General features: G+C 44.9%; 1 protein-coding gene across 1 annotated transcript in view; it reads left to right on the top strand.

Annotated features, from left to right (window-relative positions):
* Window positions 1-24,643, top strand: part of LOC134853941 (prohibitin 1-like) — a 331,804-nt gene extending 307,161 nt beyond the window's left edge. Inside the window, exons 2-6 of the mRNA XM_063869940.1 lie at window positions 20,564-20,663; window positions 20,754-20,915; window positions 20,986-21,128; window positions 22,540-22,752; window positions 24,243-24,643. Coding sequence (XP_063726010.1) covers window positions 20,579-20,663; window positions 20,754-20,915; window positions 20,986-21,128; window positions 22,540-22,752; window positions 24,243-24,461 — 822 coding nt within the window. The 5' untranslated portion in view covers window positions 20,564-20,578 and the 3' untranslated portion in view covers window positions 24,462-24,643. The remainder of the gene's footprint in view (window positions 1-20,563; window positions 20,664-20,753; window positions 20,916-20,985; window positions 21,129-22,539; window positions 22,753-24,242) is intronic.

The raw sequence follows: 24,643 nt of genomic DNA, 5'->3' as shown, positions 1-24,643 counted from the left end.
GCGTCAGTTACCTTAATTCTACTCGTTTTTCACCGTCTCGACCTTGCCAGTTGATTTTCTGGTCTGTTTAGGGCTAAGTAAAAAGTTACTATTTTTAGGCCATCAGTCAAAAGACTTTTGATCAGTTTTCGTTTACATGCGAACACAACCACATAGCTGAGTCTCGGATCCTCAGACTACGTGATTGCTATTAAAAACACGGCTCGAATACCCTATTTTAACATGTTTTTGGTGACAGTTCTATATTAAATCCATTGGAGATGGATTGACTCCTTCCTCTTCCTAGCTACTCATATTCTAAAATATCAAGTAATACCGGTGTCAATTCAAAGTACTATGGCATCAGAGTAGCTAAAAAGTTAGTTTACTACAGTCTTTCACCATATATTAGTCTCTGGGGGACCAAGCCTCCGCTTCCATGATTTCCTCGAGATAACGTCGTTATCTCTCCCAATTCGTGGCACGGGAGAGTACTGCTCTCCACCACTTCTCCACCGAAGCCTCCTTCCCCACTATCTTCTTCCGCTAAGGGTCTTATCGTGCGTGATTGTCACGATAAGAGGATTCGTTTTTCTGTGTCAACGTGCGACTGTTTTTCACTATATTTGCTGTTGTTCTCTTTTCTCAACTTTTTCGGTCAAAATGGCCGTTTTTCGTATTTCTGTGAAATATCCGTTCGTCAATCAAAATTTTGAAAATAGAAAATTCTAGAATATTTCGACCCTCCTTTCAAGCACTTTTTCGTTGTTAAGGCCTTTTTTCCCTAATTCGTGCTTTGCCGGAAGGTTGCGCTGTGCCAATCTGGCCGAATGGCACATACTACCCGGACAGTCCACATCAATGTCCCTATTGATCGCATAACACCGGGTCATCGTCAAGTAGTGTTCCAGTTCTCTATAATCAATCTTACAAATCGCATTAGAAAATGAAATTTATCTAATCCACCTCAACTCACTACGTGTCACAAATGGCATCATACTACATCTCACTGCCTCCCAACATTTTCACAAAATTTGCACCATGAGGAGTGTCCTAGATAAAATTGCCTTTCTGACTACTTACGTCATCTTGCCATAAAACTTCTTTTCTCTCTTGCTGATTAAAAAATTGGAACGTGGCACGGCCATGCACCCATTAAAATTAACTTAATGTCACTCACCAAGTATAATCAGTTATTTATGCGGTCCTCTTTGATACTAAAACTAAGAAACTCTGTGGCTAGGAAAGTTATTGAGTTACTCGCCCTCTTCGAGCGAGTTTACCCCAACTTACCAGGTCGCCACACAGTGAACACGTGTCTTACACAGGTTAAAAACATCAGTCATGTTTAAATAGGTAAATATACTCACCTATGTTCTATATTTATACATAAGTAGCACAACTAAAATTTTCTTTCGACAATTTCAACAATTGCAACAACTTTCAAAGTCTGGTCTGACCCAACTTAATCAAAACAAAAAGTTTAACAGTTTCAATAATCAGCTTGGTTGATTAGTTTAAGTTTTAGCACACAAAGACAATCAAGTTTTTCTCCTTCTCTCCCTCTCTCGTTTACGTCTTCCTTATTCCATTGCTTCTCCATCCTGATTTTCAGTTTCACCGTCTTCTAGAACTTTTTCCAACATTTCCATGGAGTTGCCGGCTGTCCTCCAACTCTCCTGTTCCAACAACCTCGGTTTGCAACAAGGTAGCAAGTCCACATTCACCTTTTGCTCCCGGTTCCTGCAAAAGCTGTTGTGAAGACACAGGCTCACATTCCGTTCTAGGTCAGCTCGTAAGACCTCTCTCTTTTCATTTTCAGTTACGCAAGGTGCTCCAGCTATTCGCTTCACCGCCGTGGTAACAGCGTTTCGGTGCGTTAAGAACGCTCTCTTATAGGCTCCCGGTCCTATATCAAGCTGGAAAGATTGATAGGCTTCCGTGTTCCTAGACATATGACGCTTCGCGCGTTCATACATCCATGAAGTCATCACCGCACGGAACCAAGGCATCAATCTTTGCCTTGACCATATTCTTTCAATGGCCTTGGATATTCTCAGAATCTTGCAGGTGGTTCTGAAAAGATCTAAGTTGCGGTTCCTCTTCACGTTGCTTAGCTGCTCAGGAGTCGGCACGGCCGTCTCCTGCTCGCTTGTGCCCGCGTTGGCCTCTAACCATCTCACCGCCAGCATGGCACTCACCACCACGATCGACACTTGTTGATTTTGATCGGGCATTCCCGTGGAGTACAACTCCTCCACGTCCCACACTAACACTAGATTCCCGCGTTTGGGGTACCACAACGTCTGCGCCAGGCAGTGGCAAGGATACTCCACATGGGTCATTAGTATGTTCCTTCGGGTCCGATACCCTGAGGCTCCCAGCAACGGTTCCATTTCCATTATTATTCTATGCACCTCGTCCTTTTCTTCTATGGTGGGGAACTCAGTGGGTAACGCTCCACTCGCTTTCTGCTTCTGGAATTCACTCACATTACCCTCGTTCAATCTCATGAACTCTTCACCCACTACGAATTGCAACTCGCCTTCAGATCTCTTCGGGACGGCCCGAATGATCTTCGCCAATAAATCATGCGACATTTCCGATATCCTGGCCAACCTCACGCACTTTGGCACGGAAAAGAGTTGGTCGACCAACACCTGCTGTGTCCTCGCATCCATCACCACCATGTGCGTAGGGTATTTACTATTGCAAAATGGTGCAGAGCTCGAACCCACCAGATATCTCGAGCCCACAGGTCTATGATAGGCCTCACTATCCTTCAAATTCAATTCATTTTCCAGAGCTTCTCGCCAGCCTCAGGTCTTCAGCTCTGTCTGTAGTGCTCCAGGGAATACTTCCACACTGAGGGACGTCACTAGCTCATGGGCACGCTCTAGGCGTTCAGGTGATTCTATCGAGCTCGTCAAGCTGCAAAATCCCAAGGCAGTGATCAAGTTCACTTCCTTCACCCCAAGACAGTCCGGATCAACTCCATTCCACTCTTATCTGACATGCTCAACCTTCCATACAGTTGTACCAATTGGCGATGCTGCTCGTTCAGCGTAATCAAGCAATATTCCGAGTTGCATACATGTCCGTCCATTCCACTATTGTGAGCTAGACAGGTGCCCTGTCTCAGCCAGTCACTCGATGTACTTCCCTCGGATGGTTCCGTGGATGGGTTGTTTTTCTGCTTCGTCACTCATATGGCCAGCAGATGGTGTATCATGGCCAGATCGTGCAAACTCGCGTCATCATCTAAGTCCAACGTAATATCCGCCGTCATATCCCAGATCAAACCGGCGTTTGAATGTGGACACCAAGAAGGCTTCATGAGTTCCCACATGGTTACTAAGCTGGTTTTTAAGGGACCGTCCCAAGAACCACAATCAAAACTCACTTGCCCCTTCAACTCGGGAACCGAGGGTTCTACCACTCGTTCCTCCAAAACAATACCCAGCTTGGGTTGTTCCACCATCAACATGCCAGTTTCCATGACTCGCTCTACCCAGAAATCGAGTACTATAACTTGTTCATAGTCGAAGTACGCTTCCCTGGCTTCCTCATTCACGAAGGGATTATACGCCATACCCGGTATGCCTGACACATATTGGAACGACTTCAACTTTCCCAATGTTGCATAGACTTTTTGTCCCCTGACCGCTTCAATTAATTCCCTGCTCACTTTCAACTCTTTGTTGGAATACCTTCTCACTTCTTCCAACCGGCGGTAGCTTTCCATATCGTTTGACTCCTTGTTCGGTATGGCCAGCGGCATGTCCTGATACAGCTCCAGGAGTGCCCTCAGGAAGTTTCGTTCACCATCAACTGCCCCTTGCCGAATGGTTTTTATGCATTCTCCCAATACATGAGTGGGGATACGATCCACCAGGAACCTTAAAAAGCAAAGGGCATCCTTACGCTTAGCCCAGGCTATTGCAAAAGCGTCTCTAGAAATCAACATTCGCAGGGCTTCCATCAATTCCAATTCATGTTCCTTTGATTCATGTTCCTTCTTAATTCCCATCAAACACCAGGCCAATCGTACCTGCAAGTCAGTTCTGGTACATAGATAAGCTAGGTATGCTGCCACCGTCGCCGGCGCATGCATCGTCTCGTCAAAGTATCTTTAGTGGGCCGCCCTCCATGTGATCTCTAGCAGTCTTTCCAGGCCAATTTAGTTCGCTTCCGAGGACATCACCGTGCCGTATTCTTTCCTGTTCAAGTTGGAGTTCTCCATCAGCTCCCTCAGATACTCCTGCATGGCTTGCTTCTCGTTCCAAGCCATCAGGTGGCCTCTCGCAGAATTCCTCGCCTTCAGCATCTCCACATAACCCCCTGCCGGATCCCCCACGTGTACTGAGTCTGGTACGGTGATTCGACTATACTCGACCACGTCGAGTTGTCCCTCCAGCTTCATACGGGCCATGTTGGTTCGCGAGGGCTTGTAATCATCAAGTCCTCCAGATCCACACTGACTGATGACCTCCATTTCCAGCTTAGTATCCGCCAGAGTCCGTGCATTTTTCTTTGACCTCGTGGCCGTTCTGGTCAAACCTGCCAATAACATAGGGGGTATCAGGTTCTCTTTTTCTCCCCCGGCCAGCATCGAACCATCTCCTTGCCCACTTTCGCCTGAATGAGCTACTCCTGCCAAGGAGGCCACCACTGTGCTGGCTTTTGACTTCGCCACTTTCTGGTTCACGGCTCTGCTTCCGGTCTTTCCCTTTAACCGCTTCAGCCCTTTTTTTAGCTCGTCTGACGGGTAACTTTCTCGTGATCTGCTGATCATCGGCACTGTCCTCTGTAACTGACTTGGTCAGAACATCAGACTCTACGGAGTTCATTATTTTCTCCAGAACCTCGCGCATGATGAGTTGGTTTAATCCCACCTTCATGATGGACTGCGTCCCGTATCTGCGTATCACCTTCCATGTCCTCTCCATGGAAGTCACTCGGTTCCAGGTTACTTCCGTCTCACGTTCAAGTTCACTCTGGTATCTTTCCCACTCCTCTTCCGGTAGCGTGCTCAGGAAAGATGCCCTCATATTCTCCTCAATCTTCCTCCTCCTTGGTGACTCATGGAGCAGTTTCTGTAGGTCCCTCCTCCGGTAGTCCTTTGCCAGACTTGTTGGCTCCCCTGAGGATAAGATGGCCAGCGCCTCCTTTGCGGGGGACATGAAAGACGATGGTGTCATCAGCTATCGATTCCCATCGACTTCACCGTCGTCGTCTTCACTAAACTGGTATTCCAGCAAGTCTCTCTCCAATGCTCCTAGGTCCATTTCACCCGACTTCTCTCCCTTTTCCTCCATGTGATCATTGTCCTGATCCATCCGCTCGTCATTGTTCGTGTCTGGTTTTGGCTTAGATCCCAAAGGGCCTTGTCGCATATCCATGCCCGAGTCCGGCCGTGCCGGTACGGTCAGATCCCCTGCATGGTAGAATAACTCATCGTTCACTAGGAATTCTACCGACTCCTCGCCATGTGGCGCCAGATCATCCACCGTTATGTACGTGCCTCCTCTGCACTCTTTTGCGACCTCCAGGATTACTACCTTCACCTCCCCTGACCACTTCAATCTTGATAGATCATCTGCAGGTGTATACACATCATTCCACACCTCAGTCGAGACCTCTGGTTTCCTGGAAGGTGATGCTTTGATTTTCTTCCGGCTCCAAGCATCTGAAAATGTGAAGTCAAACGTACGCATGGCCGCAACGTTCCAACTGATGAAGCTTGGCTCCATCCCTTCACTCCACTTAAGCATTCTCTTCTCCGCATCACGAGCCGCTCCGATGCGAGGGGCAATTGCGGGAGATGTGACTCCCATCAGCATCCTCCTTATCGGTGGGTATCGAGGGCATTGGTCCGGCAGCCCCATGGACCCGGAAAGCCACGCTTGCTGGTTCTCTTTCACGTGTGCGTAGGCCTCTGGTCGCAGATTCCAAAGCTTTGGGTCGAACTGGACATGGGAAAGGTCCTCGCGGCCATTCGGCACTTAAAGTTGTTGTTGGAGTCCATCAACACCCAACCCGGCTCCGCTCTCCTTCCAAATAGCCTATCGTCGCTGGCTAACCCTCTTGGCTCCTTCTGTTCCACCCAATTCAGCACGGAGCAATCCACTACCGAAACTAGGTTGACATACAACACCGAGCTCCTGTATGCCTTTACTTGCACATCGGGGAACGCAAATGACATCACGGGTCCATACACCACCGTGACAAACTCCCGTAGTCCATGAATCAGAGCCAGCGGATCGATCAGCATCATGACAGCCAAATCCGTCAGCAAGGGCATGCCACAGTACTGCTTACATTCACCCGCGTCCGTCGCCACCTTATCCTCTCCTGTGACGCTCCTGTTCTGTTGCAGGAGATATTGGAGCAAGAGGATCCTCCAGTCCTTCATCTTTTTGAGCGAGGCGGTTTCCAACTTCGCGTTGAATTCACGACTCGTTCCCTGAAGCTGTTCTGGGTATCGCAACAGCACGAGCAGATCGCCTAACCGACCATAGGTCATAGCGATCAGAGTGAGGAGCCCGTCCAATCTCAGGTCTGCCAAAGCTTGGGTGAAGTTCTCGTGGTCAAATGTCACATACAAGGCTAATATCAGGCCGATCGACGGTTTCCGGATATCCTTGACAAAGCTCGCAATCAGATTCCGGGATGCCCTCGGGTAGCAGGTTGACAAGAAGGATGGCGTCCATCCCACTCCCATTCCACCCAAGACCGCGTCTGATTGTTCATATTGTGCCCTCGTGGCCAATATATCAGCTTGGAACTTATCCAATGACATCGTGTTCACGTCCTGCATCAACTGCAACATCGTGCCCCCGGCTAACTTCCTCTCATTAAACAAGTTTTTTAGATACGCGTATATCTCTTTGATCACCGCCGGTTCATGCTCGAATGCATCTTCCCCCAAGGTAGACAATCTCGGTGGCAAGTACAACCATGCATTGGTGTGTGGCTTCGTACGCAAAGCCAATGCCATGAGATCCTCTTCTGCCGATGTCATATTTTTTCTAACCGTCCTCCCCTGCTCATTCTCCGCATGATCCATTTGTCTGAACCAGAGATCATCAGCCACCTGTTGTACTAACAAATGATCGTCATCTACCCCCGGCATCAATTTCGATAATCTGGCGAAGTTGGACAGCTCTAACCCCAGGACTTCATCCGGCACCAACCGAGTTGTGCTACAATCCTTGAATCCCTGTATGGCATTAGAAATGTCAGCCCAAATGGCAGGAAGCTCAGATCGGGATAGGTAGTAGTTGTTGGGGTCCACCGTTTTGTTTGGCGCGGGTTTTATCACGCTGAATCGTCCCTCTGCTATCGTTGTGACCATCGTATACACAAACTGAAGGGGTTCTGGCAATGTGGCGTACCCCGGTGATAACACAAAGACAACCTTCATTACATTTTGAGTGAAGCGTTGTTTTACTGTTGTTTCTACCTCATCCAAGGCCGAGAGCAAGGTCATTATCGCCTCTCCTATGACCTCATTGCTCGGGATCGATCCATCCGCCAGATGGGACAACAACCCTCTGCTCTGCAGGTGATCATTCGAGCCTGCAACCACTATCACCTGCGGCTCCATGCTGACTACCCTTCGCACACTTATCATCATGCCTGCTGATTGTCCCCAGTCCAACTTAGGCGCCGTCAAGAAAATTACATCGGGCCAAAAGAGAGAACGGGGCGTGTAGAGGTAATCCGAGCTGGCCACTATCAGGTATTTGGCAGCCTTCATATCCAAGGGATCATAGGCGGCAAACAGGCTGTCATCGACTGATGCTATCAGTCCTGCATATCTCTTGTCGTCTCCTACCACCGAGGTCGCTCGGGGATAGTCTCTCGAATATTCACCAGGCGCCTGGCCGGGTGGTTTAGCAAACTGCCTGTACATCTTGTGATGCTTGTTGTTGGGCTTATTCTCTGCCAGAAACTTACCCTTCCTAGCAGGTGGCATCAGCTCTCTGGCTCTCCGACGGACGTCCGTGAGAGATCGAGTATTCAAGGGTCCAAAGGTATTGTCCTGAGGCAATCCATTGAGGTCCACGTACCTGAGCGTAGTCGCGGAGCTGAACTGTTCCTGTCCCGCTACCAGCCAATCCACACCCGGTATTCGATACAATCGCGACACTGTGGGACCCTTTTCACCGATCATCTTCCTTGCATCCTCCCGACACGTCAATGTGTTCATGTTCAATTTCGCCGTCATGTCTGTCTTATATTGCCCCCCAACCGCTGGGATCTGGACGGTTCCAAAGCAGCACACTGTTTGGTTCGACTCCCTCCGTTGGCATGGCGCTCGTCGATTGTCCTGTTGTCGAAGCAGGAGTTGCTGTAGCAGGCGTGTCACTCCTCCTAGACACGGTCTGGGAGCTAATCCAGTTCTGATCAACCGATCTACCAAGTCGGCTTTCCGACGGTTGAGTCCTGGGAGGAGGGGCAGTCCCCAACCTCGCTCTCACATCTGAGCTCGGAGCGACGGGAGCAGCTGCACCCGTTTCCATTGCCAGGGGCCCAAGGCGATTGGCGAGTGATTCTGGCACGTTACCCCTCACTCTACCTCCTCCAGTCGAACTGGTCCGAGCCAGTGAGCTGGTTGTCCTCAATTCTTGCTCCATTTCTCTCAACTGCGTCTGGAACACAGCGCCTCCCTTGCTGGGTGTTGAAGTGTATGCCGTCCCTGGTGAGCGTGAGGTGATTTCTAGATCCATGAGTCGCAGCTCCTGGGGTTGCTCCTTACCAGACCGCGAGTCATCTCGTTCCACCGGGTCAAGTTACCATTCATAAAATCTGCAACCGGCGTGCCCACCTCCGGGTTCTGTGGTATCGTGCATAGCACCACAAGTCTGGGTCTGTACTTCTCCTTCAGTTCATTCAGAAGGCAGACCAGTAGGGGTTCTCACTTGCCCTCTGGTGTTACAGGTCCCCTCGAAACGTAATTGGTCCCGAGCATTATCACCAACGTGTCTAGGTGATCCTCTCCCTGGAACTCCATCATTTTGATGACTTGAGCTACGGAAGCGCCTCCAAAAGATAGGACAGTAGTCTGCTCGTTGACAAAGATCTCGTTTAGATCTCTCACTAAACTGTCCCCTATAACCAAATGACGACCCCCTGAGGGAATGGCCTGGTTGCTTATGGCGGGGTTCCAGCCCATGCCATTCAAACAAGCACGAGGATGCTCCGTGGCCACTTGCACGAACTGGTTGCGCACCGTTAGATTCTTTCTAATATCAACCACGCGAGATCTCTGAATTGTCCCGTCATGCGCAGTCCCTGCTGGTACTACTGTTCGAGGTGTTCTCTCCGAGCTGCTCGAAGAACGATCGAAGCGTTGGGAAGGGACGACCCTACCCAGCGTCCGGCTAGTTGTCCTATTGATCTCGTTCATAGCTGCTCTGGCTACCTGATGGAACGACTCCTGGAACTGAGGAGCGAGATAGGTGTCCGAGGGGTCCGGTATCGTATTTCTCGGGTTAGGAGCAGACGATGATGCCTGCTGAGGAGCCTCGGGCTCTCTCGGTGCGCACAGCTCCTGTGCCCTCGTCCTGGGACGTGTGTCCCTGGATGCTTCCGGTGAGTTCATCGTAGCCAGAACCTCCGGTGACACTTGACTCCCCTCGCCATATATTGTTCCTTCAGATGTTTTATTTCCTCTTCCTTGTAGGCTATTTGCAGATCTTCAAACTTCTTCTTCCATTCGTCCCTTTCTCGAGATAATTTCCTGTACTCCTGCAGCTTGGCACACAGCTCGTTCTGATCCCTTTCTTTCTTCTCCAAGGTCTCGATCGTCTCCGAGGTCTGTATCTCGATCTCGCTCCTTGAGAGGAGGAGCAGCTGTTGAAGAGTCTACTGAGTGTGACGGGCCCGGCCCATCACGTAGTCTTTTAGCTCCGATGAGCGGCTGCGCAGGCTGAACAGGTAGGGGCATTTCACCTAGCCGGTGATCCCTCTGCTCGCCTAGTCTTGGCTCACGAGCCAAATCGTGTCCGGACATTTCTCCTCGGCGCCATCTCATCAATCGATTTTGACCTCTCTCGGCGGTCCCGGACACACCAAAGGCCAGCATCAACACCACTTCCGTGGGACGAGTACCTCGACCCTCTCTTCCCAACGCGTTGAGGAGCGCGACCACAAACATTGCCAATCCCGGGTCTTCTTGTGTAAAGTCACAATCAATCAGCCGCTGATAGATCTCGTCTAGAGTCGCTCCTAGACTCGCTGAGAGGAATTCCATTAATTCATTTGTATCATCCATTTCTGTCGTGTTGAGTCTCCTGTCGTGAAGTTCCTCCAAGTTTGTTTGATTCATTAAACAAGATTTGATCAATCAAGATCTAAAAAACAAGTCACGACTTAAAACCATCATTTCATGCGGTCCCATTTTCAGGATAAAACATCATTCACATCTTTTTTCTTTAAAACGATCCATTGAAATTTTTTTTCGTCGCTGATTTAAAACTTAGCACCAAGGTGGATTGTCCACCTTCAACCTTATCGAGGTAACACGAATGAGCGCTTTCACCTCCACTACCTGGAGTTTTCCAGGTCTTTTGGGAGACAAACATCACATAAAACATACCCTAACAATAACATAACACATAAACATCATATATCTACATTATTACCTAAAAACATAATCCCTAGTAGCTAACCTAACTCAATCCTAATCCCTATAAAGTGAACTTAATAAAAACCACTTATCGCCGAATGCAACTCCTAGCATATGCTCAGATAGTACTTTTTATGTAAGTAAACCTCTATGTCAGTTTCTGAAAATATCACGTGTACAAGGGCGTACAACTCTCTCGGATGTAGCTTTCCCCTATTGGAATCATAGACTGGTAACGAGAGAGAGGTCACTCCTCTCTCAACCAGAAAATCCCTAAGTCGAGTCAAGGCCAAAACCAAGCTCTCTGGATCTAAGTGTTGCCTATCAGTCGCCTTAGTAACCAGGAAACACAAATATTTCCCTGGTATCTGTGATGCAACAGGGGGCAGCGCTATCATCTCTCCCACACCAGACCTCTGTTTCCATAAAAACTCGATATTCTTATACTCTCATTTGAAATCAGCCGCTAGTGCTGTTTTGAAGCTCACGTCCGCTGTTATTGCTATAGCGCATGTACGTTCCGTGAGTATGAAATCGCTGTCCTTTATGACGAAATTGTTTGAATAATCCTTCGGTAAGTCAAAATAAGATTCAAAAATTCGTCCAAAAGGTGGTTTTTTAGCGTTCTTGCCCTCCGTCTTCAGTTCTCCGGTTTCTCTTGCCGATTTTAATTTTTTAATCATTAGGTTTTCGGTGTGGGTGAGTCCTAGTCCCACTCCCCGGACAAAAATATCCATCGACGTCCCCGTCGATCTCCCAAAGTCGAGCAGATCGAGGTTGGATTGCGGAACGCGTAGAGGGCCATCTGGAGCGACCCAGTTGGACTCGGTATTGTCATGGCTGACGTATTTGATGCCGTCTTTATCGACATCCTGAATCGTCAAGATTGTCTCTTTAGGATCCGTCGGCAGATCGTGGAGCCATTCGAGCACTCGCAAGTTCGTTAATTCTTGCTCATGAGTCTGACCCACCTCTGGTTCGAACTCCACTTCTGGTTCGGGGCGATTGTCGATCCAATCTTGATCCATATCATTTACCAAGTCGATCTCTCTTGGCACCGCTACTTCATCCAGTCCCACCAGCGACTCCGATTTTAATTTTTTAATCATTAGGTTTTCGGTGTGGGTGAGTCCTAGTCCAACTCCGTTAATTCTTGCTCAAGTTCGTTAATTCTTGCTCATGAGTCTGACCCACCTCTGGTTCGAACTCCACTTCTGGTTCGGGGCGATTGTCGATCCAATCTTGATCCATATCATTTACCAAGTCGATCTCTCTTGGCACCGCTACTTCATCCAGTCCCACCAGCGACTCCATCATATCACTTAGAACTATCCTGTCTATGTTGAAATCCTCGCCATACGGGTTGCATTTTTTCTTATCCCTTCCCTTCTTGCTCTGGCGTGTCTCCATGGTGAGAGAAAAGTCAGGTTGTGTTCCTTTGTCAATTTCAGTCTGTTCTGGGCAGTCCCAGTCCTCTTCGGCATAAGGTAGAGTTTCGTCATCCACCTCTACTCGCTCGGTCAACTCTAGGTCCAGTGGTAGATCGCAATCATCCACCACCTCTCATTTCCGTTGTTTTTGTCGCGAGTACCTCTTTCATTCACCTCACAAGCAGGATCCACTATCAAATAGTCTCCCTCTTGCAGGCATGAGGCATTGTGCAGTTTGATGTTTTCGTAATGAGCTGCTCTTCCTGTGCTCAGTCGATAAAACCGACCTCCTTGGTGCACTTCTGTTATTTGAAATGGGCCACGCCATTTTTTAAATAATTTTTTGGTTCCTTTTGGTGGAATTACTTCCTGGAATACCCAGACGTAATCGCCAACTGAGTAGGCTTTTGCATCGGCAGTCCTTTTATCAAACCTCCTTTTCTGTCTAATTTGCGCCTGTTGCGTGTTCCTCCTGCATAAGTCATTGAGGTCCTGCTGTCTTCTAATGACATCCCGCACATACGTTTGCGGTGCTGTTCTTTTCCCTTCATATTCAGGGTAGAAAAACGTCAACGGAAGCGCTTTTTCGTGACCCGTTAGCATCATATGCGGACTTATTCCCGTGGTTGAATGCTCTGTGCTGTTGTAAGCACCCATCACTTGCGGCAAGTGTCTATCCCAGTAATCCATGTAGCGTGAGCAATAAACTCTCAGCATGATACCAGCGTGCGATTTTGCCTCGCGAGTAAGCCATTCGATTGCGGGTGATAAGTGGTCGAGTGGGCCTGTGCTACCTGCGACCTTTTCATTAACTCCTTCGTGAGATCATACACGAATGCTTTGCCATTGTAGATTGGAATGTGATGGGGCAGCAGTGCCTCGCTATCCACACATTTATCAAGTGATCGCATGTTTTTTCCGCTGATGCTGTCATGCAGGGTGCTGCCTCTGCATATTTCGTAAAATGATCAATCATTACCAGCACCTGATTGTAGCCCGTGGCCGTCATGCATATCTTCTCGTGATCAATCTGCACCACTTCATTGAATCCCGATGATTCTATTGACTGCAGAGGGAATCTTAGTTTCCTGGGGTCCTTCGCCTGTTGGCACGACAAGCACGCAGAGATCCACTTTTCACACGCCTTCTTCAAGCCAGGCCATTCGAATTGTTTCTGTATCCTGTTATACACTTTTTCCACTCCTTGATGGCCCATTTGGTCTTGTGAACGAAAGAGCAACTCGGTCTGGTATAATTGTGGTAACACTATTGAATTGTACTTGTAAAGGACCTTGTCCTCCTCCTTACGTTTACAGGCTAATATTCCGTCTTTGTTCAGGTACAACAAATCTTATCTTTTCAGGTAGAACTGCTTCAAGATCTTATAGCTATCTTCTTCCAAATCTCCTTTGTCAAGTGCTCCATTCTCGATCCATCTTTTCAGATTGCTCGTCATTCTGTCATTTCGTTGAGCCCTTAGGAGGTCCGACAGCCGGTATCTGGCTTTCAGATACGTCTTTATCACGTTTAATTGCTCGCTCATTATCTCCGGAGCATGGGCATCGTCCATCAACTTGAAGCACCATATCTTCTTCAAAGGCGTTGCCTCCTGCACAGATGGCTCCAGATTGGTACGGACGACCGTACCATGTGGCAATAATCTGGTTGGGCGTTTCGAAACTGCTATCAGCTCGAGCTCATCGGCGGCAATATCCACCACGGTGCCCTCCTCATCGGAGGTGTACCTGTCTCTGTCCGGATCCTGATGCATTTCCCTGTCTAGACCGCGCTGCTTCCAGTCCACCAACAAGGAATGAATCGCAATCTCCGATACATCAGAATTGGAAGTAGTCTCAGATGTGTTGTCCCAGGACTGAGGCCTCGAGTCATCACTTGAGCCAAGTGATTCTACACCATCACGTTCCACTCTAACTGTGATGTTTCTCGACTCCCCGGACAAAAATCTGTCCATTGGTTGCTTTGAATCCGACTCCCGGACCAAATTCTGTCCCTAGGTGGTCTCATCAACCTCTCCCCGGACAAATCGTCCTGCACGGGCCTGAAGGTGTCCGACTCCCCGGACATTGTTTCGTCCCCGGAAGAGCAATCTGAGCCCGGCTCGTATTCTGCTTTTGCATCTGTGAAATGTATTTTTCTCGTGAAGCTGGATTTCGACTTGACCCTGACTTCCTCAGTGACTTGGACAAGGGTCGGTTTCCCACGTTCTGTGAATGAAGTCCACAACAAGACATCCTTCGGCATTGAGGTCACCAGCTGGTTCACTATCGACCGGCAATCCCGTTCCACATCGCGAACGCGAATGATCACCGGCCTCTTCTCCGTTTTCTCAGTTACGGTCAATCGCTGCATGGTTTCCATCACTCACGATCATGTCTGTCGACTTCTCTATCCAGCAAGTCACGAAGTTTCCCCATGACGTCCGGCGCCACATTCACTGTCCTATTTAGCAGAGCTATGCTGTTTATACCCAACCTGGTGAGCTCCTGCTGTACCAGATTGTATCGGACTAGCAGATCCAGCGGAACGGGTTCACCCCTGGCTAAAACCTTTATCTCAGCGGCCGTTTCCACTGGAAGTTCAGGGTGTCCTGGTATAGGGTGCCCTGACTTATCCAGCCACCTAGTGAGTGGTAGTTTGTCGTAACCCTGGTGAGCTCTCTCGTCAACTTGATCTATTCTTTTAGTCATGTCCCGTCTCAGCTCATCCAGACCAATCATTATGCCAGCAAACATGTCACTTATATCGCCAGATGCCCCCAATGGCGCGGTTAGCCCCAGAGAAGATGAGGTCAACTGCGGTTGCAGCCTGGTACTTGATGACGCACCGCCCTTTTGCTTACCCATCGACATCATCAACCTGTCGAACGTTGACGAAGCTCCCATCGTTATACCATCCGACATGGGCCTGGTCGGCGAGGCGGACGACGCCTTCCTGCTCATGTCGTTCCTTGGGCACGGTGTGAAGTTCACATCCGGATGGGTTATCTCCGGATGGTCATAACTGGAAGACAGACCTTCAGTTCGTGGTGACGCCATGCGCTCATCGTACAAAGACTTCCAGCTTTTCTTGGCCTTCGAACCCGTTTGTTCTTCACTCGGGCTTATACTCGACATCATCGCGTTGTTGCTCTGCTTGGCCAGAGATGAGTGGGTATTGGCTGAATGTGAAAGTTCTCTTCTCCACTTATGACTCTTAGTCTCCGATTTGGACATTCCCCTGAATAACAATTCCTCTCGCGGCTCAACCTCGGAATGCACCGAGGCCTCCTCAATCCTCTCGACTTCCTCTCGTTCGAGGTCCTCGCTCGGCTCAAAGTCGGGTCGAATAAGCGTTCGTTCCCCTTCGTCAAAGGGGACCACAAGCGTTTCGCTCGCCGGCCCGGTCTCGGCGCTCCGCCCTGATCACCATCCAAGTTCTTCTCGCTCCTTAGTTTCATTTCGCTCACTGAAAGATCAGCTTGACCTTTAGTCGATTCGTTTTCGGCAAAAACGTCGGAAGCGCTGCTAAACGGAGATTGGCTACGCCTAGTTTTAAGTTTTCGCGTGCTTCCCCTGCTCAGCCTGGGAATCTTAGTAGTCGATCCTAACGAGTCCCTACGCTGCACTTTTTGTTATTAACAGTACTACTCGCACAAATTAATGGCAATGCACACGTACCACAAACAAGTTCAAGTTAAATAACTTAACGCTGCCTACTCGATCTCGTAAGTATCAAAAACGTCTCTTGGATTTCTCAATGATAATATTTGTGACTTAGCTAAAGTTCTACACAGGGCCTACTCAGTATTGATATAATGCTAACTCAACCCCGTTGTGTAGTATAACAGTACCACAAAATTTACACAAGATATAATCAAAACACAAAAAAAATCGATAATCAGATAAGAATATCCTACAGGTGACAGCGACCTTTCGTCAGTATCAATTTACGGCCACACTCTTATCAAGTCACTGCTTTGTTAAACTCAAACAATCTTTTGTAAAAAGCAGTGATGATTCAGGAATAGATAAATAAAATTTAGTCTTAAAGAAAAAGATTTACCTCGATCGGAACACTCCAAAAGAACGAAGCCCAGGACACAGTCTTCTCAAGTGAGTGTGTATTTGCCTAATACACCCACCGAGGTCTTTTTTTAGGTGTCCTGCGATTGCCCAAGCTGTCCTACTAAGTAGCTCAAGGCAACCTCTGATCGAAAAACTTCTAAAGTCTATGAAAAATCTCCCCCACACACGGAACGCTCCAAGTGCACGAGAGCAGGGAACAACTTTTCTTCTCAAGTGAGTGTGTATTTGCTTAATACAATCACCGAGGTCTTCTTTTATGTGTTCCCGGGTTGCCCGAGCTTTCCTATCAAGTAGCTCAAGGCAACCACACAACCAAACTCACAATCAAAAAAAAAAATTTTGTTCGGGTACCTCTAACAGACCCGATCTAGAATCCAAAGTTGATCACGAATATCCGGGTCAAATGGGCTCCTGAGATCTTAATATGTACGCCCGTTGGTATTTCACCTTTTATCCCGACTCTAAATGGATAATCTAGTTGCTCAAATTGCCCCAGAAGTACCCCTAAATTTTCAATAAGGAGTGTTGCTAAGAAGCTTAAATCACTCCAGAGGGTCACTCCGGAGGGTTGTTAGGACACTTAGCTTACCTCGGAGGGTTACTTCGGCGGGTACCTTAATCACCCAAGTTACTTCGGAGGGTCCCCCTAAACTTACTAAAAAGGGTCAATAAGGGGCTTAATACGCTCCGGAGGGTTACTTCGGAGGGTTCCTTCAAAATTTCAAATTCTTTGAAAATCACTTGTAAGTGTCTCCTACTAGTCTCAGGAGGTGTCAACACCAGCCGAATTCTCCGTGGGGGTTATTCTAACTTCTTCGGAGGGTCTCGTGGAAAATGTCCACTAAGGAGGGTTGCTAAGGAGCTTAGCTGACTCCGGAGGGTTACTTCGGAGGGTTCCCCAAAAATCAAGAAAAAGGGTTATTTTACCGCAATAAAGCTTCCGAATGCGGTGTAACTGACTTAAAACCAGGTTGGCTGACACAGTCAACCTTCCTAGTAGGATAAAAAGGTGATCTTATAAAAATTTTCTGCCGCTCGGAGGGTTCCCCAAAATTTGGACCCTCCGAACCAACAAATTCTAAAAAAATTTCCTTTTCCGAGATTATCAACCCAAAAACGGTTGTGGTCCGGAAAATTGGGTAAAGACGTCGACTTATCGTACCAAAGTTGTCCCAATCGGTTGGCTAGTCTTCGAGAAATCGCCAAAAACGCGTTTGTCAAAATGGCCTTTTTTCACCACCTATATAGGTTCTGAGAGACTTTTTGCGCAATTCTTATTCAAAAGGCCTAAAAATAATCGAAATGAGCGTAGTAGTCCCGTATGGCACTGGAACAATGCAAAAAATTGGACCAAAATTGGTTTGGAAACAAAAATTTGGCCAATAACTATCAAATTTGGACCCTCCGATTCCTTCCTTTTCCAATCTTTAAGTCGTTAGCTCTATCGACAGAGCTAATCGGAGGGTTACTCAAAAATTTCTCTAGTAACCGAGCACGTAATGCTAGCACGCTCCTAACGCAAAAATTGTTACTGCTCTAACTCTGAAAACTCAAAAACTCGATCCCCAAAACAAATTGACAAAATTCGGAAAATTATCAAAATTTTGATCGAAAAAATTTTTGTTTTCGCTAACTTCTACTAAGTTTTTTTCCGTGGGGTTTCTTTAGTTAGAGGGACCGAACTACGTAGTAACTCCCTGTATAAAAGCTTTTTGCTGTTCGGAAAAGCTCGGATATCCAAAATTTTGGGGGTCTATAGTTTGGTCGAAAATCGGTAATTTTCGACAAAATTTGAGTGTTTCTTGGGTCTAAATAGGAGATAGGTAATATATAATAGGATAATAACCTGTTAGTAGTCATTAATGAGTATTGCTATACCCTCCTTTGCACCAAAATACCCGAATTAAGACCCTTAATTCGGAAATTTGTGATTGATGGAGGGTACAATCGGACCGCGCCAATCGTGCACCCCACCACTTAAGTTTTAATGAAATAGTACCCGAACGATACTAAAATTGTTTCAACGATACCCAACAGTCGTTGTGGATGTTGTTACTGATGTCCCTGTTGAGTGTGGAACACGTCGGTCAGCTTGCCACTCTACTCTCCGGTCACAGGCAAAATCACCATTAACGTGCTCAAATACTCAAATTACACTCAAGGGAGGGTACCCAACCCTTCACCAAAACACACAACCTTTCTATCAGAATTGATATAAATCAATCTGACACAACAAAAAACAGGAAAGTCAGATCACATCTCGTCCGGAAATAATATATTAACTGTCACTTTATGTTTTTTACTGTTTTTGGTCTTTTTGGATTTTTTACTGTTTTTTGTATTTTTTTTTATTTTCAAGTAAACTTATTTTTTGGCTTTTTTTTGGTTATACTCTATTGTTTTTTGGTTTTACGTTTTCTCTTTAATTGTTTTTGGTCCTGGGATCTCGGGACAAGCGGGCTCTAGATTTCCCACCTAACCCTCCGGCCCCTGGAATTTTCGGTCTTAACTAAGTTAAAAAGCTAAATAGTACTAGGCGGAGGGTACGCACCTTCCCCCTAGTACAATAAAGGTCATTAAGGCCTCTAACTCGGGCATACGCCCGGAGCGGAGGGTTCGTCGCTGAAACGTTTGCTGATCATGATGGTCTCGTGCCTTTAACAGGCCCACCCAGGAGCGCCATAAAAACGTCTATGTAACATTCGCCCAAATACTACACAGCGACGGAGCGTAGAAAAAGTACCTATTAACGACTGGCAGCCGTCAGTTACCTTAATTCTACTCGTTTTTCACCGTCTCGACCTTGCCAGTTGATTTTCTGGTCTGTTTAGGGCTAAGTAAAAAGTTACTATTTTAAGGCCATCAGTCAAAAGACTTTTGATCAGCTTTCGTTTACATGCGAACACAACCACATAGCTGAGTCTCGGATCCTCAGACTACGTGATTGCTATTAAAAACACGGCTCGAATACCCTATTTTAACATATTTTTGGTGACAGTTCTATATTAAATCCATTGGAGATGGATTGACCCTTTCCTCTTCCTGGCTACTCATATTCTAAAACATCAAGTAATACCGGTGTCAATTCAAAGTTTTATGGCATCAGAGTAGCTAAAAATATAGTTTAATACAGTCTTTCACCATATATTAGTCTCTGGGGGCTTTTTTCCTTTTTTTTTCTAATTCGTGCTTCGCCGGAAGGTTGCGCTGTGCCAATCTGGCCGAATGGCACTTTGAGCGAAATCTTTGGTTTCGAGCATGTGGATGGAACCTATGATGATGCGCTTAAACGGTGGTTTGAACTTGGAAAAACTGAAATGGCTCCGGAAAATGAAATCCAAAAAAAATGGACGGAGCCAATTTTTGACAGCGAAATTGCAGACTTGATTTTACGACTCGAACCAACGGACGTAAAAAGATTCAACGCGTTCCAAGATAGATGTGGCTCCCAATGGTTGAACGTCATCCTGTGCAAAAATTTAAAGTTAAAATTGTCGAACCAACAACTCAGAATTGCGATAGGACTTCGATTAGGCTCAAAAATATGCGAACGGCATAAATGCGTGTGCGGAAAAGACGTTACCGAGGATGGTTGGCATGGTCTTCCTTGCCTCAAAAGTGCAGGGAGATTCTCTAGGCATTCAAACCTGAATGCCCTTATAAAGCAGAGTTTATCTTCTGCTCACATTCCGTCTGTTTTAGAACCACGACACCTCTTCAGGACCGATCAGAAGCGACCAGACGGTTTGACGCTCGTTCCATGGGCTGTTGGTAAGCAGCTCTTGTGGGATGTAACGGTAGTAGACTCCTTAGCTCCTTGTAGGATTAATGCCGGGTCTGTTTGTAACCCTGGTACGGCTGCCGCGAAAAATTGACAAGTATAAAGATCTTGTAAATGATGGATATCGTTTTCAACCGCTAGCTTTTGGAATTCAGGGCGCGGCCGGCCCCAGCACAGAAATTTTATTGAGCAAGCTTTGTAAGAACCTAAGCATATGCACTGAGGAACCCAGAGCAGGCAGCTTTTTAAAACAGAGAAGCTCCCTGGCAATACAGATTGCGAACGCCGCTTGCGTACTCGGAACAATAAATGACAAAATAGCTTTCGACGAAATTTTTTATTTGTAACACTTGTATATTATATTTTCTCGTGTCGAGTTGCGTGTTCTTATTGAAAAAACGTAAACCGTATCGATTTTAATTGAAAAGGACTTAAACACTTGTCATCTTCTTTTATCATTATCACTTCCATATCTAGAAAATTCCAAGGATTTTGACTGGAATACGTGATGAAGGGACTCCTGGCTGTAATCTCGGTTACTATGATACTTTTGACCTTTTTTAATAAATTTGAAAATTATTATTATTATAAATAATTTGACTTATAAATGGCAATGAAAGTTTTTTTTTTGTTTTGATTATTTTATTTTCAGTAAATTGTTTTGTAAATGGCTGCTCTGTTTCGAAACTTGGGTTTCCTTGGAGGAGCGTTGATGCTCGGAGGAGCTGCAGCTAATTCTGTTCTCTATAACGGTAATTAAACTGTCATAATTGTTATGTTTATAATTCATGTTTTGAGTTCATAAGCTTCGGATGTTTATAATTCATTCTTCTTTCTTCTAGTGGATGGTGGTCATCGTGCTGTAATTTTTGATCGGTTTTCTGGAATCAAACAAAATGTCACAGGAGAAGGGACGCATTTTCTTATTCCATTGATCCAGACACCAGTAATTTTTTCCGTCCGATCAACACCCCGCAATGTTACAGTAGTAACTGGAAGTAAAGGTTAGATAGATGAGCCAATTTTGAACAAAAAGGTCTTCAATAAAAGTTATTTTAATATTGGAATATTTAGATTTGCAAAACGTGAACATCACTCTTCGAATCCTCTACCGACCAGTTCCAGAAGCTCTACCCTCTATTTACAGGGATATTGGGAAAGAGTACGCCGAGAAAGTTTTTCCTTCGATTACAACTGAAGTTCTAAAATCCGTAGTAGTAAGTTGAGCTTCAACCATATTCCTTGTGTACTTGCACATTCCCCTTGTTTTGTAAAGAGTCATGAAGGTAATGAATGCTCCTATATAGGTATTGGTGATTTTTTTTCAGGAAAGTCTTAAAATTTAATCATGCTCAAGTTTGGTTTTTCGCGGTAGTTTGAATTACTTTGTTGGAAGGAAGCCAACCTCCACTATTGAACAGCAAAAGTGAAAAGGTCACGAAAAACGTGATCGACTTCTAGTTTCGATAGTGGATTTAAATTTTCTGATTTCCCAGCGGAATAAAAAGTTTATCTATTGATCTAGTTTTCTCAAGTTGGGTCAATTATATCATAAATTGTCAATCATAACCTGTTCTTGAAACTCAACGTGCTTCAAGCCAATATTTTTTTTTAAAAAAATTCTTGCGTTCATGACTCTTTTTCCATTTGTCTGTGTTCTGACCTGACCGTGTTTTTGGAAACAATGGTTTTTCTCGAAAACGACCCCGGCAATTCTAAGGTAAAGGCTTCATTCGAGAAACTCCGTTGTGGGAATCCTTTGCGTGAACGGCTACATCATAGTTTTTAAAGAAGAAGTTTGGCTTTTGACCGTTTTTTGGAAACTTTTTGACTGTTCTCAAAAAGTATTCTGACTTTAATTTTAATGGTTTATTTGAAGTAACGCATTTGGGCCTTGTTCATTGCATAAGCAGATGCGCTGTTATTTATGTAGAAAAAAGCTATAACCTTGGGAAAATCAATATTTTTTTCGGAACTGTTTTTTGAAAACTTTTTGACTTTCATTAATAACTACCCCGCTAAATTGAGTGTTCAGTCAAATGAAAAAATTTTCATTTTTCAAATTTTAATTGTTTTTTTTTTAAATTTTTTTGTTGTTGAAAACTACACTGCCAAATCTGAAATTGATTTCTAATTGAAAGAACTTGTAGTTAGAATTTCGCTTACTGAAGTTCTTATATAGGTCGCGATGTTTTTTTTTCAGGAAAAGTCTTTACTTTTTCGTTTGACACGTGATTTCTTTTTAAGTTTGTTGGATTGCCTGTTTTAAAAGGAAGGCAAACTCCAATATCGAACAGCGAAAGTGTAAAGGTTACGAAAAACGTGATCGACTTCTAATTTCGAAAATTGAAATTAATTATCAGATTTCCCAGCGAAATAAAAGTTTTATCTATTGATCCAGTTTTCTCAAATTGGGTTAATTTTACAAAATAGCGTTCATTATAAGTTCTTCTACAAATTGAAAGAGCTTCAATGTCATCTATTTTTTTCTTCGAAATTGAGAAGTTGACGATTTTTGATGAACCAAGTTTTTTTTCAGTTTTCTTGATTTCATTACTCTTTTCCAACTGTAAGTTGGCTATGTTTAGTCTTGTACTTTCCATTGAATTGTTGTTGTTTTGGTTTTAGGCTCAGTACGACGCTTCCGAGCTGATCACTCAGCGTGAACTCGTCTCAAAGACAGTTCGTGAGACACTTTCAGAGAGGGCAGCTTCTTTCGGAATTGTGTTGGACGACATTTCTCTCACTCACTTGAACTTTGGCCGAGAGTTCACAGAGGCAGTTGAGGCCAAACAGGTAGCTCAACAAGAAGCAGAAAGAGCCAAGTTTTTGGTTCAGAAGGTCAGTGTAAATGTAGAGTTATGATTTTGCTACAATAGTTTTGAGAATTTTTAACACGTTTTTGAAAGTTCTAAAAACAAGTTCTAAAAAATTCTGTTGATTTGATTTTTAAATGGAATTGATTTTCGCAACCTGCTTAAAAATAACGAAAAACACTACTAGAGCTGAACTGAAAAATGTTGGCGTGAGATTGTATGCTTTTTATGCTGTAAAATGTCCTGCTATGGCCAGTAACATTGCATTAGAAGAGTTTTGTGGTTGGATGGCTCCAGTTATTTAGTATTGATTATTTGCTTGGTCCAAGTGTGCAAGTGTAGGGTGCTGACCTATATCTCTAAAAAACTGAGAGACATTAAAGAGACTATATTGTTCCTATATTATGGAAATTTTTGTAAAGATATTGCGGTCATGCCTTATATATTTACATGAATCAGACTATTAAAATTCAGTTCTGGATCTACTAGTTTTTCGCAAGGTCATTAATTTTTCAGTATTTTTTTCGAGGCCAAATTAAGTCTGTCTGTCTGTATACCTGCCTTTTAAATTAATTTGATTGTCTGTCTACCTGTCGCCTATTTTTTTTTTAACTTTCATCTATTATCTATCTTTTATCTATTATATATTTAGTTGCGGGCTTCACTATCTTCCCGTGTTTAAGCTTTTTCAACCTATTATTTTTGCATGTTTAACAAAAGAATTTTTTCACGTTTAAGCTATATCGTATATTGCAATGTTTAAGATTTTTTTTCGATTTTCCTATTTGAAATCAGTGTTTACTTCACCAGTTTTGAAAGATCCAACCCAATATTGAGATGCTGTCAGGCTTTCCCCGGATGTTGCGATTTCGGCCTCCATTTATCAATCAGCAATTCTTTTAGGTTACGAGATACGGCAATTTTCGAGATTTTTCAAAAGTTTCTAGAAAATTTAATTGTTAATAATTTCTGAAAATTTGAAATTCGCAACGCTGTAGTTGGGGGATATCAGGGTAGTCTCAGGGGTTGCTCTTACACTAACCAACTACAGCGTTGGGAATTTCAAATTTTGGGAAACTTGATTTAAATTTCCCAAAATTTGAAATTCGCAACGCTGTAGTTGGTTAGTGTAAGAGCTCTCTCAGGAGTTGCAAGTCTTGCGTCCAAATGCGACGGCTCAATTAGTTTGAGATTCCGAGATGTGATGTTTCTTAATTTTTCAAAGTTTTTCAAAGAACTTAGATAAAAAACTTAATGATTTTTTTAATAAATTTGAATTGAAAAAACTTGAATAGATTTTTTTTTCAAAATTTGAAATTACCAACCCTGTAATTTGGTGCTGTCAGAGTACACTGAAAGGATGCTGAGTTTTTTTTTAAATTTCCACGGTTTTTTATGAGTTGTCAAAAAAGTCGAAGCACTGGAGGTGCGTTACACGCTAGTTGAAATTGAAATGAATATTTTTCATGTTTATAGCTAAAGTGCATGAGTTAAAACTATTTTATTTCGTTTTAGGAGGAGCAAGTGAAGTTGGCCCGAATCATAGCGGCTGAGGGGGACTCTAAAGGTGCAGACTTGTTGGCGAAGGCGCTGAACGAGGCAGGTGAAGGACTGATCGAGCTGAGAAAGATAGAAGCAGCAGAGGAGATTGCGAACAACTTGGCCAAGCAACGCAATGTGTCTTACCTGCCGAAAGGACAGAACATTCTGATGAACCTCCCGACACTCAATTAGTCCGAAAAGACTAAATAGAATAATAACTGTTGCTTTCAATGCAAGAAAACTTGAAAATTAAAAGAGATGAATTGTTCGTTCTTGATGAATTGTTACCGAGACTTCTATTGCCGATTTGTATCAGTTTGCAATTGACCGCGGCTTCAAAATGTCAAAAGATCTTAATTCAAAATTCTAAGCGA

Source organism: Symsagittifera roscoffensis, chromosome 9, assembly GCF_963678635.1.
Source record: "Symsagittifera roscoffensis chromosome 9, txSymRosc1.1, whole genome shotgun sequence".
Classification (NCBI taxonomy): domain Eukaryota; kingdom Metazoa; phylum Xenacoelomorpha; order Acoela; family Convolutidae; genus Symsagittifera; species Symsagittifera roscoffensis.
The sequence above is the reverse complement of the archived record's forward strand: the minus strand, read 5'-3'. Positions and strand labels throughout refer to the sequence as shown.